Source organism: Staurois parvus, unplaced genomic scaffold, assembly GCF_062004578.1.
Source record: "Staurois parvus isolate SC_StPar_1 unplaced genomic scaffold, SC_StPar_1.0 ptg000057l, whole genome shotgun sequence".
Classification (NCBI taxonomy): domain Eukaryota; kingdom Metazoa; phylum Chordata; class Amphibia; order Anura; family Ranidae; genus Staurois; species Staurois parvus.
This window is the reverse complement of record NW_028317853.1, coordinates 1,518,650-1,544,295: the sequence shown is the minus strand read 5'-3', so window position 1 is coordinate 1,544,295 and position 25,646 is coordinate 1,518,650. Positions and strand designations below refer to the sequence as shown.

General features: G+C 40.3%; 1 protein-coding gene across 10 annotated transcripts in view; it reads left to right on the top strand.

Moving 5' to 3' along the window:
• AGRN (agrin) overlaps positions 1–25,646 on the top strand; it is a 653,845-nt gene that overhangs the window by 498,471 nt on the left and 129,728 nt on the right. For all 10 annotated transcript variants that reach the window (XM_089668391.1, XM_089668395.1, XM_089668399.1 and 7 more), the window contains 2 exons: positions 19,790–19,941; positions 21,095–21,200. In XM_089668391.1, coding sequence (XP_089524517.1) covers positions 19,790–19,941; positions 21,095–21,200 — 258 coding nt within the window. The remainder of the gene's footprint in view (positions 1–19,789; positions 19,942–21,094; positions 21,201–25,646) is intronic.

Genomic DNA, 25,646 nt, shown 5'->3' with positions numbered 1-25,646 from the left:
CGTACAGAGGTCCTGTCCGACGATTGGTGTTCCACTGTCCAGCCGTTTATATACAACGGCTGGACGGGAGGTGGTTAACCTGTCAAGCAGTTGTTCCCATGTTAGGGCTTGGGCATTGTCATGTCCAAGTACCCTCCCAAACCTGAGATAATTGCTCAGTCCAGGCGCTGTGATTTCTTATGTATCCTACTATCCAAAAACGTTTTCCTCCCCCAATCCATTATGGTGTCTGCCCCTTGCTATGTTCTCCCACAGATCATCTGTTCCATCATACTACCTGTTGGTAACTGAGATAGATATCTGATATCAATTAGCGTCTTTTAGACGTATCAATTAGACGTAGAGTTTGCCAGGTACAGAAAGCTGTATGCCATTCAGTCAGCAAAGTACTTTGTATTTGCTTTCTAAAACTGCTATGTCTGAAAATGCCAGAAAATCTCTGTGGCTGATGACCTTCATTAAATTAATTACAAGCATTTTAAACTGATTTCACCAGCAGACAGAAATGCTCAGTACAAATTGCTTGTACTTCTGGGATTTATCTTCATGTTTTCATTAGCTTCAGGTTGATATTTCAGGGAGTTGTGATGTCACAAAGCAGACATTTTTAATGTTAATGTAAGTTTATCCCAAACAGCAAAATGATTTAATTCAAAGAGCCCAGTGCAGTATTCCCACAAATCAGTCAGCAATCATCTTTCATTTGCTGCTCTGTTCTGATGAAAGGTGATATCTGATTGGCTGGGATACTGCATTCTACATTTTATAGCGGTGCTAGTATTCCAACAGCCTCAATTTCAAATACAAACATATTGCTATCATATTCAGCACTCAGACCTGCATTTCTAATGGACTATAAATGCTTGTGTTACAACCTTCCGATTATCAGTGCTCCATGTAATTGCCAGCCGCAGCAGCAACCGTCCAGTCATGAGCTCCACACCAACATAGACAGACGAGGTTACAGCACAGTGGCTAAATGGTTAGCACTTCCACCTGGTAGCACTAGGGTCGTTGGTTCAAATCCCAACCACGGCACCATCTGCCTGGAGTTTGCATGGTCTCCCGGTGCCTGCGTGGGTTTCCGCCGGGTACTCTGGTTTCCTCCCACACTCCAAAGACATGCTGGTAGGTGAATTGGATCTTGTCTGAACTGGCCTTAGTATGTGTATCTATGAATGTAAGTTAGGGACCATGGACTGTACCAGGGGCGGACTGACCATTTGGAAACTTGGGCACTGCCCGAGGGCCCGGGGTCAGTAGGGGGCCCCATGAGAAGCCCCTGTTACCTTTTTCATAGGCTTTTTTGAGTTTGGGCAATGACACAGGGGCCCCATGATCCCCTATTGCCTGGGGGCCCCATGAGTTGTCAGTCCGCCCCTGGACTGTACACTCCTTGAGAGTTAGGGACTGATGTGACTGTTTTTTTTATATATATATATATATATATATATATATATATATATACATATATATCAAATGACAGAAAAAACCTCCTGCGCTAAAATGGGGCCCTAACACTCAAGCTGCTGACACTAACCTCTTACCTATGTGAGTAAAGTATGAAAATATATATATATATATATATATATATATATATATATATATATAAACAGTGCAGCGCTAAAATAAATAATGCAAAAAAAAAGGGGTTAAACTATTATAAAGTGCAACACGTGGATTCCCAACGGGTATAATAAATGTGTAAAAGTGACCAGTGTGCTGACCAACACTCTAAAAAATACCTCAAATAACACTCTGCCATGATACATACAGAAATTGCACAATAATAAATACAGCAAATAAAATGTCCATGAAAGTGCTCAGAACACAATATTCATGCAAGTGCTGCTATGTGCAAATCCTTAGTGGCCGAAGTGCCCCCTCACCTCCTTAAATCGACTCTACAGGGTCAGCTCGCTCTGAGAATTAAAACCACTCTGAATGGCAACAGGATCCTGTTCAAATCCACTCCCAAGTCCTCCGATCCTTTTATGCACCGCTCTGTCAGCAGCATCCCCTCCGGATCATATACAAACAAAGAACCTCCATAGTGTAAAACCGCATTTTATTTGGATGTAAACAGTAAAGAAAAATTGCCCACTCACATGCTCCTTCTCCTTTAACACAGCTCTTTTACCTCATGCTATAGATGTATTGCATGGGTATTGATACAGGGATTTCAAATATGGCCCCCACACCGGAAGTGATGTCACCGTGCACCCGGAAATACCTCCTCGCGCACTGACGCGTTGCGTCACGCTGGACGCATGACTTCCTCAGGGTCCTCACTTTTACACATTTATTATTCCCGTTGGGAATTCACGTGTTGCACTGTATAATAGTTTAACCCCTTTGTGCACTGGGGGTTTTTTTTGCATTATTTATTTACATTTATTCACAGTTATTTTAGCGCTGCACTGTTTATATATACATATACACACACACATAAATTGACAGCGCTATATAAGTACCTGTAATAAATACATTTACCTGGCCTTTCTACCTACTCCCCCCCAGAAAGCCTCCACCAGAATATTGAGCAGGAGCTTGGTACATAGTTGTGGAGTTCAGAGCAAAACTAAAACTAACTTTCTCCCTGATACACTGGAGGCATTCCTGAGGGGATAAGAAGGAGGCGAAAAGTCCCAGGTTGAAGCTGCCATCCGTCTGTCTGTGCTGGTGTGGAGCTTGAGAGTGACCAAAGAGCTGGGAGAAAAAACAACACAGGGCAGTTGCTGCTGCTAATGCGTTTTTCCTGGAAAGCTGATAACGGAGGGGCTTTAATACAAACATTTATAGATCTTCAAAAATGTGGGTCTGACTTTTCTGGTGAGTATATGTTATGTAATTGAAATCACAGCTGTAGGAATACGAATACTGCTATGTGGTAACTCAGGAGTGGGTGGATGAGCTGTGGCTGGACGTCACTATATAGGAGCACATTGATGATATTTGTGAACTATTCTGAACTTTATTACTGCTTCTTACTGAGCCCTTTTGAATATGATATAGTTAGTCTATCCTAGCATCTGTTGTCCTTTTATTTGTCCGTCTGTATTCCATCTGACCATCTGTTCTATTTCCATCTGCCTGTCTAAGTTATGTAAACCTATTATATTCAAAAATATTATTAGAAGAAAGCATGCACCAGAAGTATGTAGTCTGCTATTGTTTTTTTTCCTTTTGAAAGTACTGATTGACTGTCTGGCACTGGCTTCAGTCATTTCTGTATTGCAGACCTAGAATAAAGTATACATTAAGTAAAGTCAGAGTGCACTCAGAACAGCTTTTTACTGTGTCCATAGCTTAGAAGGCATTGAATGTATTGGAACAGCATCATGGCATCAAGACAGCAAACATTTTTTGAAGTCTACACATTGCATCAATTCAGGATTCCTTTAGCATTAGAAAATGTTTTAAATAAAAAAAAATCTCTAATATTTTAGTTCTGTGTGTAAATATAGGCTTCAGCTACTGAATTCTGTAAACACCTGGTAGATTGAAAAACATGTTGAAAGGACCCTAACTCTTCACCTGCTGGCAAAAAACTGGAAATATGAAATGTGTTTCCTATTCTAGCCTTAGTGTGGGTTCACAAATGTGCCATGCAAATTGAAGCTCCGTTTGACAAAGTAGTTGTTCAGTGTTTCAGATCAAGTTTACATCAGGATCAGGTCAGGATTTTATCCTGTTGACAACTGAATTACATTCAGATGTGTTCCCATAGAAGTCAATGGGCCTGCATTTGCACCTAAGCTGGACCACACTGCTCAAAAAACTGACAGGACTCTTTCAATTCACACTGAATCCAAATGTCAGCTGCACCAGACATATGTGAACAGGCACAATAGAAAGCAATGTTATTTCACGTCATGCAAAGTGGATGTGGTTCAAAAGGCATCCAATTAGCATATTTGTGAACCGGCTCTTACACATAAAGACAATAGGTAGCACAGATTATACATTCATTTTAAGCATTTCCTTGCAAGTCTAATTTTTAGGAAACCATTCAAGGGCCATAAAATAGTAGTAATATATATTATATTGAAGTATGTTGAAGAGTCCTTATATATTCAAAAAATAATGTTTCCATTAGACCTTTATCAACTCAACAAAAATATGAAGGAGCAAGCTGCTGCAAAAATCCTGCAAAAATTACTTTAATACTTTAAATATTTTAATACTTTAAAATTGACTTGAAATGTAATAGTAAAGTAACCCCTGCAATAATAACTTGATGTATGGACCCAGTGAAAAAAAAACTATACTTTTAATTTTGATCTGATCCAAAATAGTCATCTTGCACTTGTACTGTATACTGTATACTTTGGCTACGGCAGTAACTTTTACATCCTACTGAGGTCAATATCATTAGCTGAGCATAACACAGTTTACTATAAGGCTAGGTTCACATCTGTGCAGGTGATACCGCTGCGGATTCTCATGAAAACCCGTGCAGTCCCACCACCCGCACAGAGAAATGCGGACCCGCGAGCAGGTGCCATTAGTTCTAATGGCACGCCTCCGGCACTGGAAAACGCAACCGTACTGGGACCCGAGGTTCCCGTGTGGGCTGCGTTTTCGGAAGAAGTGCAGGGACTTCTTCCCTGTATGTCATGGGGCATGCGAGTCCATTCAAATGAATGGACTCTCATGCCCGCACGGCCGCATATATGTGCACCGAGGCTTAGGCTAAGTTCACATCTGTGCGGATGGTTCTGCTGCGTATCTGCACGAAAATCCGTGCAGCTGTACCACCCGCACAGAGAAATGCGGACCCGCGGGTGGGTGCCGGGCGCCACCCGCACTGGAAAACGCGACCGTACTGGGAACCGAGGTTCCTGTGCGGGCTGCGTTTTCAGAAGAAGTGCAGGGACTTCCTACCTGCGTGTCACGGGGAACAGAGTCCATTCAAATGAATAGGCTCTCGTGCCTGCGCAAAACGCGGCCCACATGGCCGCATATATGTGAACCGGGGCTCAGTGTGGGCCTTGTTATCATTTAGAACACAACTTCCAACCTTCAGCTGTGCTTGGTATAAGCAATTCCTGTGTGTCTTTTCAAAGATATCATCTGTCTCTTTCATACTTGCTGCCTTTTACTGTGACAGTCTCTCTCTACCTCCTTGACATGATTAGATGCACAGGGATCAGAATAAAGGCATTAGGATTTGTCAGCTAATATCATAATTTGTTTTCATTGGAAAGCTGTGCAGGTGCACTGATAATTTGGGATTTACACCAACACTTGCTTTTGTTTCTGGTTTGCTGACACATCAGTACTACTCAATTGTGCTCAGCTGCTTTGTAAAGAAATCATTATATAATTTTCAAAATTGTTCACATGCAAGTAATTAAACCAAAATAAGTGTTAAATATTTATAGCATCAGTTTAATTTTTTCATGCTTATGCTGTATACAATCATGTAGCTTGTTACAGTAGTTAAAGCAAATGTAAATAACTTGGGCAAGCACGTGTCTTTTAAAAAGTAATGTAATCAATGAGGAAAGAGTGCGTTTGACAAGGAAGGAAAATTTGTACAGATAGAAAAAAAGTCCTTTGTCTTGCCATCTATATACTGCTTTGCCTTGTAATCTGTGAATGCTACTTTTTTTTTTTTTTTTAGGTGTTGGCTGCTTTCTGCCATTCAACTCAAAGAGATCTAAAAAATTAAACTCAACCTACTAAAAGCCCATGTCAACATGGGCAAATAATTGATACAGATCTAGCCTCCGAGATATTTTTTCTTGTTTAATGCATGTATGAATTATTGTATAGACCAGACTGCAAATGTACCTCATCCCTCAAATATCATATAAAGAACCACAAAAACCAAATGGGACTTTACTGATACAGAAACGGACATTAATTGGGCTGATTAGCTAAAATACTGTTTTTATGGTACATTTTTGGAAGATATGTTTCAATAAACATGTTTTATACAGTAAAATGAGGTTGTCTGTTTTCTGTACCAGTAAAGTCCCATTTGGTTTTTGTGGTTTTTTGCATGAATGAATTAAGTACCTTCAAAAAAATTGGTGATTGGTGACGGTATGTTTTCTATTTCGTATGTAGTGATTGTCATAATTTTGATACCATTTAATATAAATGTATTTTTTTTCACTCAAGCTGCATTAGTTCTCTTTGGGACCTCTTTAAATGTGAGCCTCTTGCTTTCATTGATTTTACTTAATTGGTACATATCATTAGGTCCCAAGGTCACCACCTCATCTGTGGTGAGACGGCACTTTATATTGTGTAGGAGCCCATGGAAGCATTAGGTTTTTTACACAGATTTATTGCATTAATGCTTGTATGCTATGCAATAGAGTTGATTTGCTATATAGGCATATCTGTTACTCACTTCTCAAGGGAATTTTCCCTTATGTTTGTGAATATGGTGAAATTTTACTTTGCAAAGAATACCCATTCACATAAAAGGGAAATATTTTTTATTTTTTTTTGCTTGCACATGATTGAATGATGGAAGTCAGTAGAGCTTCACATCATTCACTAAGCCAGTGGTTCTCAACCTTCCTAATGCCGCGACCCTTTAATACAGTTCCTCATGTTGTGGTGACCCCCAACCATAAAATTATTTTCGTTGCTACTTCATAACTGTAATTTTGCTATTATTATGAATCGTAATGTAAATATCTGATATGCAGGATATATTTTTATTGTTATAAATTGAACAGAATTAAAGCATAGTGATTAATCACAAAAACAATATGTAATTATATATTATGAAATATTTTTATCACCCCCCTAAAAATACATCTGCCTCCAATAATGATGATTACCCCACTCCCCTCTATAATGACCTATCACCCCCATCAAAATACATCTGCCCCCTAATAGTTACCCCACCCCCCTCTATAATGACCTATCACCCCCATAAAAATACATCTGTCCCCAATAATGATGATTAGCCCCCTCCTCTATAATGATCTATCACCCCCATAAAAATACATCTGCCCCCAATAATGATTACCCCCCCAAATAATCTGCCCCCCATCGCCATAAAAATGCCCCCCAAATGATAGTTTGTCTGCCCTTCTCCCCTCTATAATAATGTATCACCCCCCTAAATTATATATCTGCCCCCCATAATAATTTATCTGGGGCGGGGTACAATGAGAGCCCCTCCCACTGTACGATGGGGTAGGCACTAACCTGGATCTGCCCCGATCTTGTTGGGTGATCCGGGCATGACATCGGCCACGTTCAGGCAGTTCATGGGGACGGTTGGTCGGGTCATTCAGGGCGGGAAACTTCGGAATGATCGGAGCGGCGGGAGATCTCCGCACAAATCCTCCGCTTCAAACAGCTGCGCACGTTCCGGCACAAAACCCGACCAATTAGGGACGGACCGGTCTACCAATCAGCGAAGGCAGAGGGAGTTAAATCCCCCTACCCGGAGAGGGGGGCTTGCCCAGGTGTGATTGACACGTGTCTTGACAGCGGTGTCTCGGTTCCTAAGACCATCGGAAAGATGTGTTTTCCGATGGTCTTAGGCGACCCCTGTGAAAGGGTCGTTTGACCCCCAGGTTGAGAACCACTGCACTAAGCTATGATAAAATTCCCTTCAAAATGAACAGTGTATTTACTTTTAATAAATCAACCCCAATGTGAAAGAGTAATATTTGCAGGTATTTATTACCTGTCACAGATATCCCTGTGACAATGACTTTCAGATTTCTTTTTACCCAGAAAGTTGCTGCCATCTTTGCGCAGGCATCTTCCAGGGTCCTGCTAACCCAGAAACATAACCACATAAATTCTGGTGGCTGTGCAGTAATCTTTATGTTCTTTGATGTGTGAACACATCTCCAACAGATTAGCTTTCTGCTGCTGACTCAACATGGGAGCTGCCAGAATGCTACAGTGTTACAACAGTCCCAGTGAGTGATCACTGCTTTCCTCCTGCCTGCAATGGACTGATAACATAATTCTCCAAAAATATCCCTTTCAGGTCTAGGCACACCACTTCACTGGAGCTCAAGGACTGCTTTTGAATGAAAAGATTCTGTTTTATTGAGCAGCTAGGTTATTGCCATATGTTGTGGCATGCAAAATTGAAAAGCTACTATAGGTCTGTTTCAACACAGCTGCTGTTCACATATGTATTAAGGTGAGAGTCATATGTATTAAGGTGAGAGTGAGCTCTCAAAGTGGTTTTCTATTTATGAAGAGAAAGAAAACCAATACACTAGCAATGGTGATCCATTAAGGACCTCTCTGATCAGCAGTATTGCCAGTCCTGCCAAGCACCTCCATCATTAGCCAGAGATGCTCTGTTCTCTCCAGACATAACTGTCCACCTTCAGAAACCCATTGGCTTTCAATACGATGTTATTCGCACAGGCCTGCTTTGGAAACTGTTGAAAAAAATGGGTTACTGATGGAAGAAAGTCAAGCACTGGTAGTTTAGAGCTGCCCAACTAATTAGTTAGGGTTCAATCTGTAGAGGCTATTCATATTATCTCTGAAAGCGGACAGCCTTTTCAATCAGTTTATCTTGGCAGCTGTTGCTAGGAATAGTCATTGCACCTGTTTCTAGGAATGATGGCCTTTTTTTTTTTTTTAAATGCTATGTGTAAGAATAAAGGGAAAATCTGGTTGCTATAGCCAGCACGAAAAACACTTGATGTGTATAGTAGCTCCCTAAACACAATTACATAATAATATGGTATGGTGGTAATAATCTTTGGGAGGATGCTGCAAGCCTATAAAAGTTTGATTGCATTTGTAATTGGCATTCTTTTCAATCAACAAAGTGATGTCATTATGTTTACTATGACAGTGACCTTCTGGAAAGTGCTAGTCTCACCAGTGACCCTATGGAAAGTGATGATTACCTCTTCTTCTATTATGCTTTGAGGTTTAAAGCCTAACTCCACATTTAATGGCCGTTTAAATAGTACCTTTGGGCCAAGCAGGCCCAATCAAACTATTGCACTAAAAGGTGTGCTTGCTGGGCTTGTTATATTACCTGTATGTAGCCTCAGTATGCAGAGCTGTGTGTGGCAGCAGAACAGAGACTTCCCATCCCACACTCAAACAAAACAGAGTTGGGCTGAGCGCTGCTCAGACATTCATGGGAAGCTTTATATTCTATGAATGAAGACAAAGTTTTCTATGATTAACTGAGGAGGAGAGGCGAGCAAATGACGCCACGATATGCACCTCGGCCAGTCTGAGAAAGCTTTGTATTCATAGAATTCAAATTAATAGACTGGTAGTCTATTAATTCACAGAACTCTGTGAATGAATGACTCTGCAATGTGGGCGTAGCCCCACACGGCTGCACTCTTTTTAAATTAGGACAGTGGGTGCAGGGAGAAGATCCCTGGCCTGCTGTCACAGGGCAAGGGAGGAATCGGGGGTAGAGCTTCAGGAGTGACATGTTACATGTTCCACCCTAAAAATGGGTGGAACATGTAACATGTTCCCAAAGGTGAACTTAACCTTTGAAAAGACGGAAAACAACTTTGAAAGTACATTAACATATTAAAGTGTTTTAGTGATTGGGTTTAGATCTGCTTGGATAAGCCAGCACAAAGTATAATACGGTTCAGTAACCCTTACCAATAAATCAACTTTGACCTTTCGGTTTGATTTCTGTATGACTGAATGTAGCACACTGCTCTTGTCTTCTTCGGTGAACTACTGTTTTTACATCAGGCTTATTCTATGGCATGGTAAGGTACAAATAGAAAGTAATCTGTAGTGTGTATATTTCAGAATAGCTTGTCTGTTACACAAACAAGGGTTTTCAGATCACCAGATTACTCACAAAGGGTTTTGGGGTGGACTTCCCTACATTAATGAAAAACAGAAGCATTCGGCTGGTGTGGTTTTTCTCAATATGGTTTCCTATTCTCAATATACAACTAAGGTCTAGCCATCTAAATGTATCATGATATACAGTTAGGTCCATACATATTTGGACACAGGCACAATTTTCATACTTTTGGCTCTGTGTGCCACCAGAATAAATTAAAACGAAACAATCCAAATGAATTTGAAGTGCAGACTTTCAGCTTTAATTCAAGGGGTTGAACATAAATATCAAGTGCAAATTTTAGAAACTGCAACCATTTTTTACACAGTCCCTCCATTTTTAGGGGCTCAAATGTAATTGAAAAAAATAAATATAATCATAAATAAAATGTTCATTTTTAATATTTTGTTGAGAATTCTTTACTGGCAATGACTGCCTGAAGTCTGGAACCCATGGACATTACCAAAGACTGGGTTTCCTCCTTTCTGATGCTTTGCCAGGCCCTAACTTCAACTGTCTTCAGTTGTTCTTTGTTTGTGGATCTTTCTGCCTTTAGTTTTGCCTTCAGCAAGTGAAATGCATGCTCAATTGGGTTGAGATCAGGTGATTGACTCAGCCATTGCAGAATATTCCACTTCTTTTCCTTCAAAAGGTCCCGGGTTACTTTTGCAATGTGTTTTGGACCATTGTCCATCTGTACTGTGGAGCGCCGTCCAATCAACTTTGCTGCATTTGACTGAATCTGGGCTGACAGTATATCTCTAAACACTGCAGAATTCATCCGGCTGCTTCTGTCACATCATCAATAAACACCAATGACCCAGTGCCAGTGGAAGCCATGCAAGCCCATGCCATCACCCTGCCTCCACCATGTTTTACAGATGATGTTGTGTGCTTTGGATCATGAGCTGTTCCAAGCCTTCTCCGCACTTTTTTCTTCCTGTCATTCTGGTACAGATTAATCTTAGTTTCATGCATCCAAAGAATGCTTTTCCAGACCTGGTCTGGCTTTTTTTAGATTTTTTTTGGCAAAGTCTAATTTGGCTTTTCTATTCTACAGGCTTATGAATGGTGTGCACCTTGTGGTGAATCCTCTGTATTTGCTCTCGTGAAGTCTTCTCTTGATTGTAGACTTTGACACTGATACGGCCACCTCCTGAAGAGTGTCCTTCACTTGTCTGGATGTTGTGAATGGGCTTTTCTTTACCATAGAGAAGATCCTGCAATCATCCACCACTGTTGTCTTCCGTGAACTTCCATGCCTTTTTATGTTGCTGAGCTCACCAGTGCATTCTTCTTTCCTCAGAATGTACCAAACTGTTGATTTGGCCACTCCTAATGTTGCTGCTATCTCTCTGATGGATTTGTTTAATTTTTGAAGCCTTACAATGGTCTGTTTCACTTGCATGGACAGCTCCTTTGAACGCATGATGTTGGTTCACAGCAATAGATTCCAAATGCAAATACCACACTTAGAATCAACTCCAGGCTTTTTAGCTGCTTAATTAATGAAGAAATAATGAAGGCGTAGCCCACACCTGGCCATGAAATCGCTTTTGATTCAATTGTCTAATTACTTTTGGTCCCTTGAAAAAGGGGGGATGGCTTCTCTTAGGATCTGTAATTACTAAACCCTTCCTCCAATTTGGTTGTACATACTCTCATATTTCAGGTTTAATTTAACTATAGCTTGAATATGTTTTGGTAAATACCTGAAAAAAACTAGAATAGTGCCTGTGTCCAAATATATATGGACCTAACTGTATGCAACAGTTTAGCTTTGCCCCAATACATATGATTTTTAAATGTTCCTTGCCTTCAGAATTTTTGAAAAAATAGACTTCTAAACTTTCAGCCAACGCATCTGCTACCTAACTGGAAAGGGTGCTTTGGGCCAGGTTATGTAGCAGTTCAACTTGCATTCTGGAAGTCCTGTAATTGAATCAGAATACTTATTTTCCCAGCAGCCTTTCTAGTGGGCATTTTCTATTGGGAAAGTCTGTCATGTAGACAAACACTGTCTGCATATGACCTGCTGTAATGGACGGGGAGTCTGCATATGATCTGCTGTAATAGGCAGGGGATCTGCTGTAATGGACGGGGAATCTGCATATGATCTGCTCTAATGGGCACGAAGTCTGCATATGATCTGCTGTAATAGGCGGGGAATCTGCATATGATCTGCTGTAATAGGCGGGGAATCTGCATATGATCTGCTGTAATGGGCGGGGAGTCTGCATGTGATCTGCTGTAATAGGCGGGGAGTCTGCATATGATCTGCTGTAATAGGCGTGGAGTCTGCATATGATCTACTGTAATGGACGGGGAGTTTGCATGTGATCTGCTCTAATGGACGCGGAGTCGGCATGTGATCTGCTCTAATGGACGCGGAGTCTGCATGTGATCTGCTCTAATGGACGGGGAGTCTGCATGTGATCTGCTCGAATGGGTGGGGAGTCTGCATATGATGTGCTGTAATAGGCGGGAAGTCTGCTTATGATCTGCTGTAATGGGCGTGGAGCCTGCATGTGATTTGCTGTAATGGGCGGGGAGTCTGCATGTGATTTGCTGTAATGGGCGGGGAGTCTGCATGTGATCTGCTGTAATGGGCGGGGAGTCTGTATGTGATCTGCTGTAATGGGTGGGGAGTCTGCATGTGATCTGCTGTAATGGGCGGGGAGTCTGCCTTGATCTGCGGTAATAGGCGTGGAAGGATATGTCCCAGGGAAGATGGACAGGTTGTATGCCTGCAAAGAATTGGAGCCAGCGACTGCATGTGTCACTTCATCCTTTTGAAGTGTATGAGAAGCACCTTCACTGCACTGAAGGAAGTAAAAAGAAAAACCTCCTTGTTTGGAAGGCATTTTTAATGTTGGGTGGTGACTTGCCTTGTAAACAACACTGCTATAGGCATGTAGTTTTGTTACTGCTTTACATATAATTTTCCCTCTTTTATTCCAATTCAAATTTCATATTTGACTAGAATATACTTTTAATATTTGAACACCAGTTTTTAAAAAATGACACTGCACATCTCTATCCTGTCCAAAAGCTATTTATTATGCACTTGTTTGGCACAGGAAGGTGTGTGCAGGCTGGAGAGGGTTCTGGCAGCTGGTGTTTATGCCGCACCTGTTAGGTAGCACCTGTGTGTGAACCACTTGGAAGGGCATCGATTCCTGTTCGAATTATAGAAGCGAATGATTTTTTATCATTGCCAGCTTCAAGCCTCTTCCCCAGAGGTGTAAGTAAGACACTGGCAAACATCCTCCTCTGCTGCTCATGCCCTTCATGAAGAGGCAATGGCAGCCTTTTCCAGGCCCAGAAGTTATAAGCTGCAGTTATGTCTTCAAGTGATTGAGTGTTATTAAGGGTGATTACTACCACATTAGGAAAGATTGATGGCTTTTAAAACCAATGTGAGAGTGCAGACATTGGCTTTTTAAAGGCTGTTTAAACAGCAGCAGTCTCCGCTGCTGTTGGCTTCTACCCAACTGTTCTTTGGATTTTCAAACATTTCCTTTATACAGAACATTTTCCATTTAGGCTACTCGCTGAGACGGATAGAAAATGTTACATTAATGTAATATCAAATGATGTGACTGCTAGAATATTAAATCAAGGCAATGTATCTTTACAAAAATCTAAAGAAAAGCCCTCTAATCAATGGTAACATATCACAGCCCCTGTGTAATACTGGAAAAAACAGCAACCGCTCTGGTTTTGCTAGTTCAGATTAAACATACGGATGCTGAATCTCCATTCTTATGATGTTTTGCCAGCATACATACCAGCAGGAGGCAACTGGGACAAAGTGAACACCTCTTCGAGGTATGCCTGAGACTAATGTTTCACCTTGCCTTATGGCTGCCCTGAACATGAATTGTAAGGCTGCCAATAGTTATAAGAAGGCAGTCGTTTACACAGCATGATAAACCTTTCTAGCACAATCTAGCTGCTGAGCCCTACAGCCCTCCGTGGAGCTTGTGAAGTGAGATTTTAATATGTCCAGTTGACTGTTCCAACAGCAAGAACCACAGACACCAGATTGTCACTCAGTACAGCTTGTTTTTGTTGTGTCGGATGCATGTCTCTGAAACATCTCTCTTTTTTGTGACTTTCAGAGCCAGGCCATCCACAAGGGCTAAGTGCATGTTCAATGGGCCCAGCCACAACTGGGCTGGCTTCTCTGTGCCTATTGCAAACTTTTAGGTTTTTTCACAGGAGCAGAGTCCGTACAGCGTGAGGAGTGATTTGCTTATCTTTTTAGAGCTGCATGTAGGTAGCCTAAATAATATATACAGTGGGGCAAAAAAGTATTTAGTCAGCCACCAATTGTGCAAGTTCTCCCACTTAAAAAGATGAGAGAGGTCTGTAATTGGCATCATAGGTAGACCTCAACTATGAGAGACAAAATAAGAAAAAAAATCCAGACAATCACATTGGCTGATCTGGAAAGAATTTATTTGCAAATTATGGTGGAAAATAAGTATTTGGTCACCTACAAGCAAGCAAGATTTCTGGCTCTCACAGACCTGTACCTTCTTCTTTAAGAGGCTCCTCTGTCCTGCACTCATTACCTGTATCAATGGCACCTGTTTGAACTTGTTATCAGTATAAAAAACACAGCCCTGGATGCACAATGGACCTGTTCCTGCATGATTATCAAACTTAGCTATGCCAGAGTGTCCATACAGCCACCATGACAACATTCACTAATATAGGCTGCCTGTATGTAGCTCCACACTACTCCAAGAAGATAAACAAAAAGCTCTTCAAGACCTCTTCTGTGCCTGTGTAAATCATCCCTCAACAAAGTCAAATGGTGGGAGGAGGGAATTGGCATTGTTTGTCTCTTAGTGTTAATTAAATGATTTAAATTATTATTTATTAGCTGTTTGTGTTCCATTGGGAAATTCCCTTTTAGACAGCTGTCACCAGGACAAGTGTACCCATGGGAAGATTTCCCATTACCTCCTGTTCTAGTGAGGACTCTAAAATTTTGTCACCCGGAGGAGTGAATCTCCCAGCAGGGATGCAGTCAACAGTAAACACCGGGCAGGGTTCTAATCCTTCCCTAATCAACCCAAAACATTAATAAAAACCATTGGTTATGGATGCACTTTAAGAGTTAAAGGGAACTTGTGAGGCCCGAAGTGAAGGTCCTCACAAGATCACTAGCAATGATATCCCCAATGTTAGTATCTTGTCAGGTTCACTTTGAAATTGAGTTTTATTTATGATACAAAGTAAAAACTGCTTGCCTGCAAATTCCAATTTAAACATCAATCCCCGTTATTTATTTCACTCTGCCGGTTTTGAAGTAAAACTGTCTCTTTAGTCGGTCGGCGAGCAGCTGAATGACTAATCCACCACATTTAGATGTACCTTGTAGGATTAGAAAACTCATTTTAGATTAAAGGAAAATAAATAGAAAGCCTGTGTGTTTCCTGGTTTTCAGGATCCTCCAGAAAGCACACATCGCCCATGTATGCTCATTCATAGTGCAACCACTGGGTGACGAAGCAGCAACGATTTCAATTTAATCCTCCTGTTGTATTAGACATCACATTGAAAGCGCTGAGGATGAACATTTCTGTCCTGTATCTCTCTGTTCCTCCGGAGAGCTGCACAGTGCCAGATAATAAGGGTATATTTGACTAGTCTCCTAGCAACGCTCGGGGGGTGATTCCGGCGTTCGGGCGATCAGTTATAAGCAGAGCCTTTAATATCCCGTCTCGTATTCAGCGCAAGAGTAATTACCATGAGTTCATTAACACAGCATGGCTCGGATGAGGCAGGGATATATGCAGGAATGGTGTATGGAAGTGGTGGCGGGGGTGCACCAAAGAGGAGGCTGTTGGATCCATATAGACTTGAAAGAGGCCCTTTTATCGGCATCCCTTGCTTTTATCTCCTGATAACTGGTGATCGCTTTACGTAAATAAACCGTGGAGGATTGATAGAGTGACGCTTTCATTTCACACTTCAGGTCCTCTCCGTATCTTGATTCCCCAGTCCCAGAATATTCGCTTCTTTGGTATCGCAGGAATCACTGCGTTTGTAATTATTACTATAAAGTAAAAAAAAAAACTTTGAAAAACACCCATTGTGCTATAGATATCTCAGTGCACATTCCGCAGAGTATCAAACAAGCTATATCAATAACATTTCTGTCTGAACTAAACAAAGCATTTTCTGTAGATTCTAATGGTATAGCTCTTTAGATCTTTAAAGCTTCCTAAAGATATAAGATAAAACCTGACTGCCGAATGATCTTTTAGGTTCACATCAGGCAAACATGCTTGTTTGTGCCTATGAAGGTAGTTAGGGGACCTGATGATTCATGGGAAACAGTCATGGTCGGCCAATCAACTTTCCCTCATGCAGGCTCACACAGATTCCTGGAAAGGCCTATAAACATGGAAATATTTTCTGAGCTTACCGTAAACAGTCGGATTAGGTGAACACCCCCTGTTAAGAATAATTAATTATGTTTTTCAATGTTTTGAAGGTTGTGAGGGCTGAAATATTACATTTAGTTTATCCTCTGAACAAGACATAACCAGAATTTCTGCTCACCATACTCTAATATTCTATTTTTTTTTTGTATGTCCCCATCATTACATCAGCATGAATGATGATTCTAGTAGTTAAAGAAGCAATTTTTTTTTTTTTTTTCATGGTTCAAACGTGTTCAGAAATGAGGAGGAGGAAGAGGAGGCGTGTTCACACACAGGTCCCAATTTGTAAAGCCGACCTTACCTAAAATAGCAGAGTTCACTTTTTAGTGACTCTTTTGTTTGCTAAAAAGATGCTCCGAACTAAGGTGAGATCCCAGGGATTGCTGAGTAGCCCAAATCTCACGAGAAGATGATCCTGCTCTGTGCTTAAGCGCCATTCCATGGGATTTGGGCTACTCAGCATTCCTCAGGATCTTTGGTAGTGCCACCATTGACTAAGCTCTACAGGTATAAAAAAAAAAGTAGATGTAAATGTGGGGAGCCATCATTAGTAATAATCAGTACCACAATATTGATGTTCATATACCATGTAAATAGTGACACTGATTACCAACTATTTCAGTAGATACTACAGAGTGGCTCACAGTGTACAGGCTGCATTCCCAGGATATTTCAGGATTTCCATTATTTTGCACAGGTGATTTGATCAGTTTCACTGCCTTAGTAATTACCACAGCTGTTTCATCTGAGGGAAATCCTGAAAACATGACCTGTTGGGGGTCCATGAGGACTGGAGTTGAGAAACACTGGCCTAAGCCAAAAAGTACAGTTTTTTTAATATTCTGTTGCTGCACATTATAACACACCAGGAATTTATTAACGCAGACTTGAACACTTCTGGTTCAGTTGAAGTGTAATTTCTACACTTATTAGTTATTTGGAACCAAATGCATATTAATAACAGTCTGGATCAAAAAAAAAAAAACCTCTACAAGTATGACCTTTTATATGAGGATAATATAGCAGGTAGTTAATTTTTCCATGAAAGCATTTTGTATTATGTTGACTGCAATATCTGGCCTTTTTAGATGCTGTTGGAGCTGAGTTCTTTAAGATTTGTATTTCTCAATGATGCCAGTAAAGTACTTTACGTCATGTGTTCAGTGACTGTTGGCAGGGAATGAAAGCCATTGGGGAGTTGGCCAAGGTAGAAACTGTCATATCTTTGAATAAGAATGCTGTGTATACATTAAATGGAAAAAACAAATCTTGCTCATACTACTTAACCTATTGTGGTCTTCTCACACAAACTGACAACAGTAAAGTTCTATTTCCTCCCTTGTAATTTCCATGTGAATGTGAGTGCTGATCTGACATCTGTGTAATAATACACTGCTTCCCATAGGCGGACTGCTTTTTACAGTGACCCATTGACTTCTGATGACTTTCCTCTGTATCGTCGACACGTCTCTCTTCTGCTAAAAGTTTCTTAATGCAGCTCAGATGGGAAAGTTTAAATGGAGTCAGGGAATAACAATAAGAGACTGGCGGATTATATAAAGAGCAGCTGTGACAGGTCTGAGAGCGCTTATCTTGTGTTCCTGAGTGCTTGAATGCACCTGTTTATTTATAATTAAAGGTTGTATGGGCCCACAGCCACTGAAGAGAGATTTGATTGGTCACTACAGCCGCTCATTCATTCACTGATTTCACAGCTTCAATTACCCCATTCTGAACAGACTGTGCTTGGAGTGTCAGGTACCTCCAACCCATAAGAGTTCCATCCTTTTCATTTCCACACAGTATTTTGAAGAGCTCAGTACAATTCAGTCTAGTCGGGTAGGTGGATGAATTAATGAATCAACCACTAATTTTACTAATTGGCACCTATTTGTATGAAGACAAATGGGTTCCTTTTTTCAAATTGTAGTGTTAGCTTTTCATCAAGTCGCCTCGAGAAAAAACAAAAGACTCATTATTGAATCTGTTGCTTGCAGATCAATAGGTAGACATTTCCGTATTTTTTTTTTTTAAATTCTTATTTTTTGGTGAAATGGAAGATTACATAATTTGGCTGTGCCAAGAATTTGTACATGAAGAATTAACAATCCAAATGGAGCATTGCTTTTTTCTGGAGGCATTGCTGTATTTTGATATTATGCTGCCCTGGGTACATTTGAATAACAGTGTCCTTTTGTACAAGTGCTCCTCATACCATGCTTTTATTTTAGTGAGAAACTGTCACTGAAGTGCACTACTAAAGTCAGTACGCTGTATGTATCATATATACGTATATAATTGCAGTTGCAGCAAACAACATAAATAAATGCTAAGCAGATTGCAATAAACGTCACAGGATTTAAATCCTAAAAAACTAAAATCATATGACTGTTAAAATAAAGTTCTTTCAAAACACCAGTGTGTTCAAAATGATACAATAATGTTCTTTCAGTGAAAACCTGTTACCACTAGATGGAATACCTTACATGTAGAGGTATACCATGTTTAGTGTAATCATCAAATGCTCTGAGTGATCTCCCCTCTCCCTGCTGGCAAGTGCTCAGTGAATCAGTGGAGACTTGTGCCAGAACAATATGCTAACAGGCAACTCGCACACACCAAGCCCTGTGGATCATGGCTCCACTCCCCACATCAAAGCAAGGCACCCCTGGTTACACACACATCATAGAGGGCAAGGGAAAGCTGGCATAATGTAGCAGATAAAAGTTTAACTGTGGACGAAACGCATTGGGTGGAGTAGTGTGCACTGATGTCATACGCTGCTGTCTCTTGGTGAGTAGCAGCATCCATGTAACTATTGCTAGCCAGCTTGTTTTTCATTTAAAGATTTTATGTAGAATAAACTTTTGACTGCCACTCTTGCCCCTTATAATATATGTGTAAACGGGGGCTCCTTGCTTTGATGGAGAGCAGAGGTATTGGAGCCTCGATCCACAGAGCTTGGTGGTGTGAGAGCCATCTGTTAGATTATTCTGACACAAGTCACTGCTGCTTCGCTGAGTGTTTGCCATGCCAGCAGGCAGAGGGAAGGTCACTTTGACACAGCATATATGGTGATGGGTTTTTACTGGAAGACCTATATTGGATCATTTAGAGTACATTGACTCTTTGAGAGATTTTATATATATATATATATATATATATATATATTATAATTATTGTGACATTTATTGCATTCTGGTTCAATTTTATGTATGTTGTTGGTTGGCGCTGCAATTGTATGCTTACATTTTTCTGGTGATCTTCGCATATATCAATTCAGAATGTCAGCTGACTTATACAATTCATATTAGTGCAGACTTGGTTTGTTTTGTAATAATATGTGTTATGTGCAGAGCTATGTTTCACCATAGAGAGAGGAGAGATGGTTTTCTAAAATATAGAAAGCTATCTGATTCCTATCAACATTCCCTGCAAGCCCTACGCTCTACAATTCTCTTGCTAAATTTATCTACACATGAGTCCATAAATGAGAAACAAATTTAATTGTTGAGTATTTAATTCTATATTGCAGAATGCGGTTCGGGTATGGCTGAGTCCGGTTCTGGAGAAGACAGTGAGTGTGAACAAAATCGCTGTATACGCTATGGAGGTTCATGGGATGAGGACGCGGAGGATGATCGTTGTGTCTGCGATTTCACCTGCCATGCTGTGTTGCGGAATCCGGTAATTCTGATATAAGCTATTCTAACATCTGTATTTTCAGTTAGACAGAGGCAGTCAGCCAGCAAGCAGGCAGCGATTGGGTTTCTTAATAGGAAACCAAGCATGATCGATCTTTGTGTGACAGAAGCACCCTGCGTATACGTTTTGTGTTTCATAAAACAAGATAAGACTTTGAATAAATAGTGAAAATTGTGTAAACATCACTCTTTTTTAAAGGTGAACTCCAGGCAAACCGCTAAATACCTGTATGAAATCCATATTATGGGAGCTGTTTTAGCTGCCAAAGAATTTAAGTTCCTGTCCATTCAGTTCTGAAATTGAATTGGCTCTGCCACACATCACCTGTTTTTTTTTTTTTTTTTTTCTGCTGCAGTCAAGTGACACTTTAGGTCTTTTCCCCACACCCACCTTGGTACTGGATAGTAAAAGGAAAAGCAGCAGACTGATGAGTGCATCTCTCTGTCCCTCTTTTTTCCACTTATCCACATGCTATTTGCACTGTAGCACACCTGATTGGCTAATTTTGCTGCTTCTCTTCCCCCAATTTGTGCTTTGCTGTATAGAGCCTGTTAATCAAATTCACAAACTTACAATGATTGCATTTAAAATAAATACATTTTATTGTCTATTAAAGTGGAAGTAAGGGCAAACCGCAACTAACTGTAAACCTACTTTCAGCCACATTCTAAGCCTAATCTATCTAGACCTGTAAAGAAAAAACTGTTATATGTACCTGCTCTACAGCCACTTCGACCCGGTCTCCAGCGGCGCTCTCTGTGTGCAGGAGACAGCCGACAACGGCTGGGAAGTGACGTCACCCATAGAGTTACTATTATTACTATTCACAGTTACACACTGAAGTCACTACTGACAGCTCAGCCTGGGAATGGACCAGAGCAGCTGCAGAACAGGTAAGTATAGTGATTTTTTTCTATCCAGACAGATTATTCTTAGAATGTGGCTGAGAGTAGGGTTAGAGTTAGTTAGGTTTGGCCTTTACTTCCACTTTAAGTAATAGAGATAGCTCTAACATTGTAAACTTTAAAAAAAATGATAGAAAAGCATTGTAGTTTCCATTTTAATGGTACTAAAGCACATAAACATGAGGGCTACTAAATATTTTAACTTTGTTCATCTATTATTTATTTGCCAGGTGTGTGGTTCTGATGGTGCTACTTACTCCAATGAGTGTGAACTCAAGAAAACTCGCTGTGAGAGACGCCAAGACCTGTTTGTGGCAGTGCAAGGTCCCTGCCGAGGTGAGAGACAGGATTATTATAATTTTACAGTTTCCTCTAATCCCTTTCCTACTGGGACGTGTTCTATTCCCTCATGATTTCCTCTGATCTGCGATAAGATCTCTGACCATTTACAAGACTTGCTAATTCCTGCGCAGTCTCTTGGCATGGAACTCACTGCAGGATTTGGATTATTGTCATACAGCTGACAAATGGTGGTAAGCATAAGAGAAGCTTATGTGACCGAAAAGGCTTTAAATATAAAATGTAATATTTAACTGCACAGGCAGAATATCTCAGGATGGCCTGGCATCCAAGTTTTCTTGGACCATTTAACACCGACAAGGATGTGTGAATTAAATGGAGAATCAATAGTAGAATATCTTCAGGGAATGAGCTGTAGAGTTTGCAAATATTCAAAATTGTTTTAATGATATTTGCAGGTTTAGATCTGGAATGCAGAGTTCTCCTCGAAGGTCATAGAGTGTCATTGATATTTGGCGGCAAGCAAAAATGAAATATAATTGTTTATAGATGTGCTGGTTGTGTTCTTGTCCTATGATAGTAAATCCTTTTAAGCAGTTTTTACTTTTGTCCATCCTTGTTGTTCCCTGTACTGTCGACTCTTGATTTTTTATATAATATAGTTTCTCTATTTTCTTTGTTTTTCCAGTTTTACTAAATTTTTTGTCATCTGCTCCTCCACATCTCACCTTTTTCTCTTTAGTAATTCAAAGCCCAATTGAGGTCACAGACATCAATATGCAATCAGACAGGCGTTATGCTAATAATGTCCAATTTCATAATCTTACCTCCACTTTCCTGTTACAGCAGCTGTATCTAAATAAGACTGTGTGGTTCAAAGAGCACCAGAGTTAGACCCAGTGTACTCTGTATTGATACAGACCTGGTCAGACATGCTCCTTCCCCTTCTATACAATACAAGCCAGTGTAAGGACACTTGTATAGAGAGATGTGGCCATTACCCAGCAATGTCTGAAGGTTGTGACACTCTAAAAAGATCGTGAGGATCATTGGAGCAATAGTGTGGACCATTGAAAACATCACTTCATAGCACCCTCTGGTAAATAGTGCCATTACCACCCTCTTCAAACTAGGAAATCCTAATAGTAAATAAACAATGAAAGTAAAAAAGGAAGCACAAGGACTTATTGCGTTACCAGCTACATTTTTATTAAAAAAAAAAAAAAATGCATACTCCCAAAAGCCCAAGGCTAATGGGCAATGAAACCAGACCCAAATGGCAGGGTAACCCTCAATGAGGGATGTGTCTATACACCCTGGTGTCACCAAGACGTGCCAGCTATTGCGTTTCCAGGGACAAACCCTCTTCATCGGAGCAAGAAAAAGTTTTTTAGTTTTCTGGGGTTTTTTTGTGCTCTCATGAAGCAGGTTCTTCCATGGAAAGGCGTTGGCTGTTGAGTCTTGATGACTCCAGAGTGTATTGACACATACCTCACTGAGGGTTACCCTGCCACTTGGGTCTGGTTTCATTGCCAGTTAGCCTTGAGCTTTTGTGAGTATGCATGTCTTGTTATTTTCTGATAAAAGTTTCATCTGGTAATGCACTAGGCCCTTGCGCCCCTTTTTTTCTTTCTTTGTTAATCCACTTCAGTGTTAGAGCAGGAAAAGGCTATATTTTCATTCACATCTATCACTGTTGCTCCTTTGAAAAGCAATCCACGGTCCAATTGCTTTTCAGACACATTAGACATTCACTTTTTACACAGTAAATGTCGCACCACTCTACCTTAACCACATTCATTGCACACAATTGGAGTGCACTTGCAATACGGCTCTATTCACTTGAATGAATTGCATTCTGTAGGTGGTACTGCTCGTCGAATGCAAATGGAGAGACAATTTTTGCTGCCATGCAGCAGTTGGGTGGCATTAAAAGTGCATCTCAAAAGTCTATTTTTGCTGCCACCTGTCCCCAACTGCAAGTGTTAAAGAGGTTTTACTGAGAGGAACAGTATTTTAAAACATTTCCTAGCAACATATCATTACATTTGGGAAAGAATGGAGGGGGGAGGGTGAAAATTTTCAAGACCAAGAGATAAAAAAGTATAAGTTCAATTGGGCAAGAACCAGTGTGGGACTTTTAAATATGTAGCACAGACATCAACAAAAAGCAGGACAGAGTCAGAATCACAGGGTTAAAGGTGTTGCAAGCTTAGAACACCATTCCGGATAATCTAAAGAAAAGTATAGGGTTTAAAGTATTAAGCTATAATTCCTTAAGCTATAATTGTTGCTACAATTTTTACATTTTATATGCTCATTTATTCTAGTTGTTAAATGTAGAGGAAATTGTAAAGAAGATATCATCCACATAAGGCATGTATGGTTTTCAGTCCACTGACCTCATAGACTTGTATTGTGAAAGGAACAGTAACATACAGCCATTGTATAAGTCTTTAGAGCAGGAAGCAGAGCCTTCAGATGCAATGAACACATATGGCTGTCTTGTGTACATACAGAAAATTATATATATAAAAAGGTTTTTAAAACATAAACATGTTCATAAGATTTAAAGCAGGCTTAAATTTTTACACACATATGTAAAAAAAACAAATTGAAAAAGTAATTTTGCCTTAACAAATATAACACCCTTTAAACGTCACTGCAAACTGCATTTTTCTGGATACGGGAAGATGAAAACCTGCTGAGAAAGAAAGAATAGTGGTTGTCGTGTGTTTTGGATCAGGCCCATGGGCAAATCACACAAGAAGCAAAAGAAGATTCTGGTCTTATAGAGAAAGCACCTCTAACCACCGTTGTCTTTAGGGAGACGTCTACCTGTCTGTGGCCAGCTAAAGACCATTCCATTAGCCATTTTACCTGGACACCCCTAATTTTGCTCATTGGCAGTTGTCTTATTAAATTAAGATGTATTAGCATAATGTCTTATTTATATATCTTTGATACATACAGTTTGAATGAAATTGTCTCATTAAAATTTATGATGTGTTCTCAGTCAATTGGTAACTGTGTGCCAATAATTTGCTAGGTCAAAATTATCAGCCAGCTATAACCTCTGGCGCCTGCCGAGCTGTTCGTAATAATGGAAACACTTTACTACAGAACGGGAATTCATTTTATAGAAGTCAAATCTTAACACTTTTTTTTTTTTCTAACTAAAAGAATGTTTTTTGGTAATAAATTTTGTCTTGTACAGTATGCTAAATATGGAAGTTAGAACTCATAAGTTAGGAATTTAATAGCAGCAGAAAGGCAGATCAGTTTAGATAGAGATGATAATTAAGTGAAAATCTTAAGGATGGCGTTTAACCAGTAACCATCCTGTAGAAATGATCACCCTTGTCTTTTTAATTATGAAGCGGTTCACATACAGTTGCAAGAAAAAGTATGTGAACCCCTTGGGATTACGTGGAGTTTTGCATGAATTGGGCATAAAATGTGCTCTGAATGTCATCTAAGTCACAACAATAGAAGAACACAGTCTGCTGAACATAATACTACACAAACATTAGATGTTGCCATGGTTTAATTGCACATAACATGTAAACATTCACAGTGCAGGGAGGAAAAAGTATGTGAGGCCCTAGCTTAATGACTTCTCCCAGAGCTAATTGGAGCCAGGAGTGAGCCAACCTTGACTCCAATCAGTGTGATGATATTGGATATGTTGCTGACAGCTGTCCTGCCCTTAAAAAACACACACCTGTTTTGGGTTTACTGGTTTCAAGAAGCACTGTCTGATGTGAACCATGCCTCGCAGAAAAGAGCTCTCAGAAGACCTACGATCAAGAATTGTTGACTTGCATGAAGCTGGAAAGGGTTACAAAAGTATCTCCAAAAGCCTTGATGTTCATGTGTCCACGGTAAGACAGACTGTCTACAAATGGAGAAAGTTTAGCACTGTTGCTACTCTCCCTAGGCGTGGTCATCCTGTAAATATGACTGCAAGAGCACAGCACAGAATGCTGCATGAGGTAAAGAAGAATCCCAGAGTGTCAGCTAAAGATCTACAGAAATCTCTGGCACATGCTAACATTTTTGTTGACACATCTACAATAAGGAAAACATTAAACAAGAATGGAGTACATGAGAGGACACCACGGAGGAAGCCATTGCTGTCCAAAAAGAATATTGCAGCACGTTTGAAGTTTGCAAAAGAGCACCTGGATGTTCCACAGCACTACTGGCAAAATATACTGTGGACAGATGAAACCAAGTTTGAGTTGTTTGGGAAGAACACACAACACTATGTGTGGAGAAAAAAAGGCACAGCACACCAACATCAAAACCTCATCCCCACTGTAAAACATGGTGGAGGGAGCATCATGGTTTGGGGCTGCTTTGCTGCCTCAGGGCCTGGACGGATTGTTGTCACTGATGTGAAAATTAATTCCAGAGTTTATCAAGACATTTTGCAGGAAAACGTACGACCATCTGTCCGCCAACTGAAGCTCCGCAGAG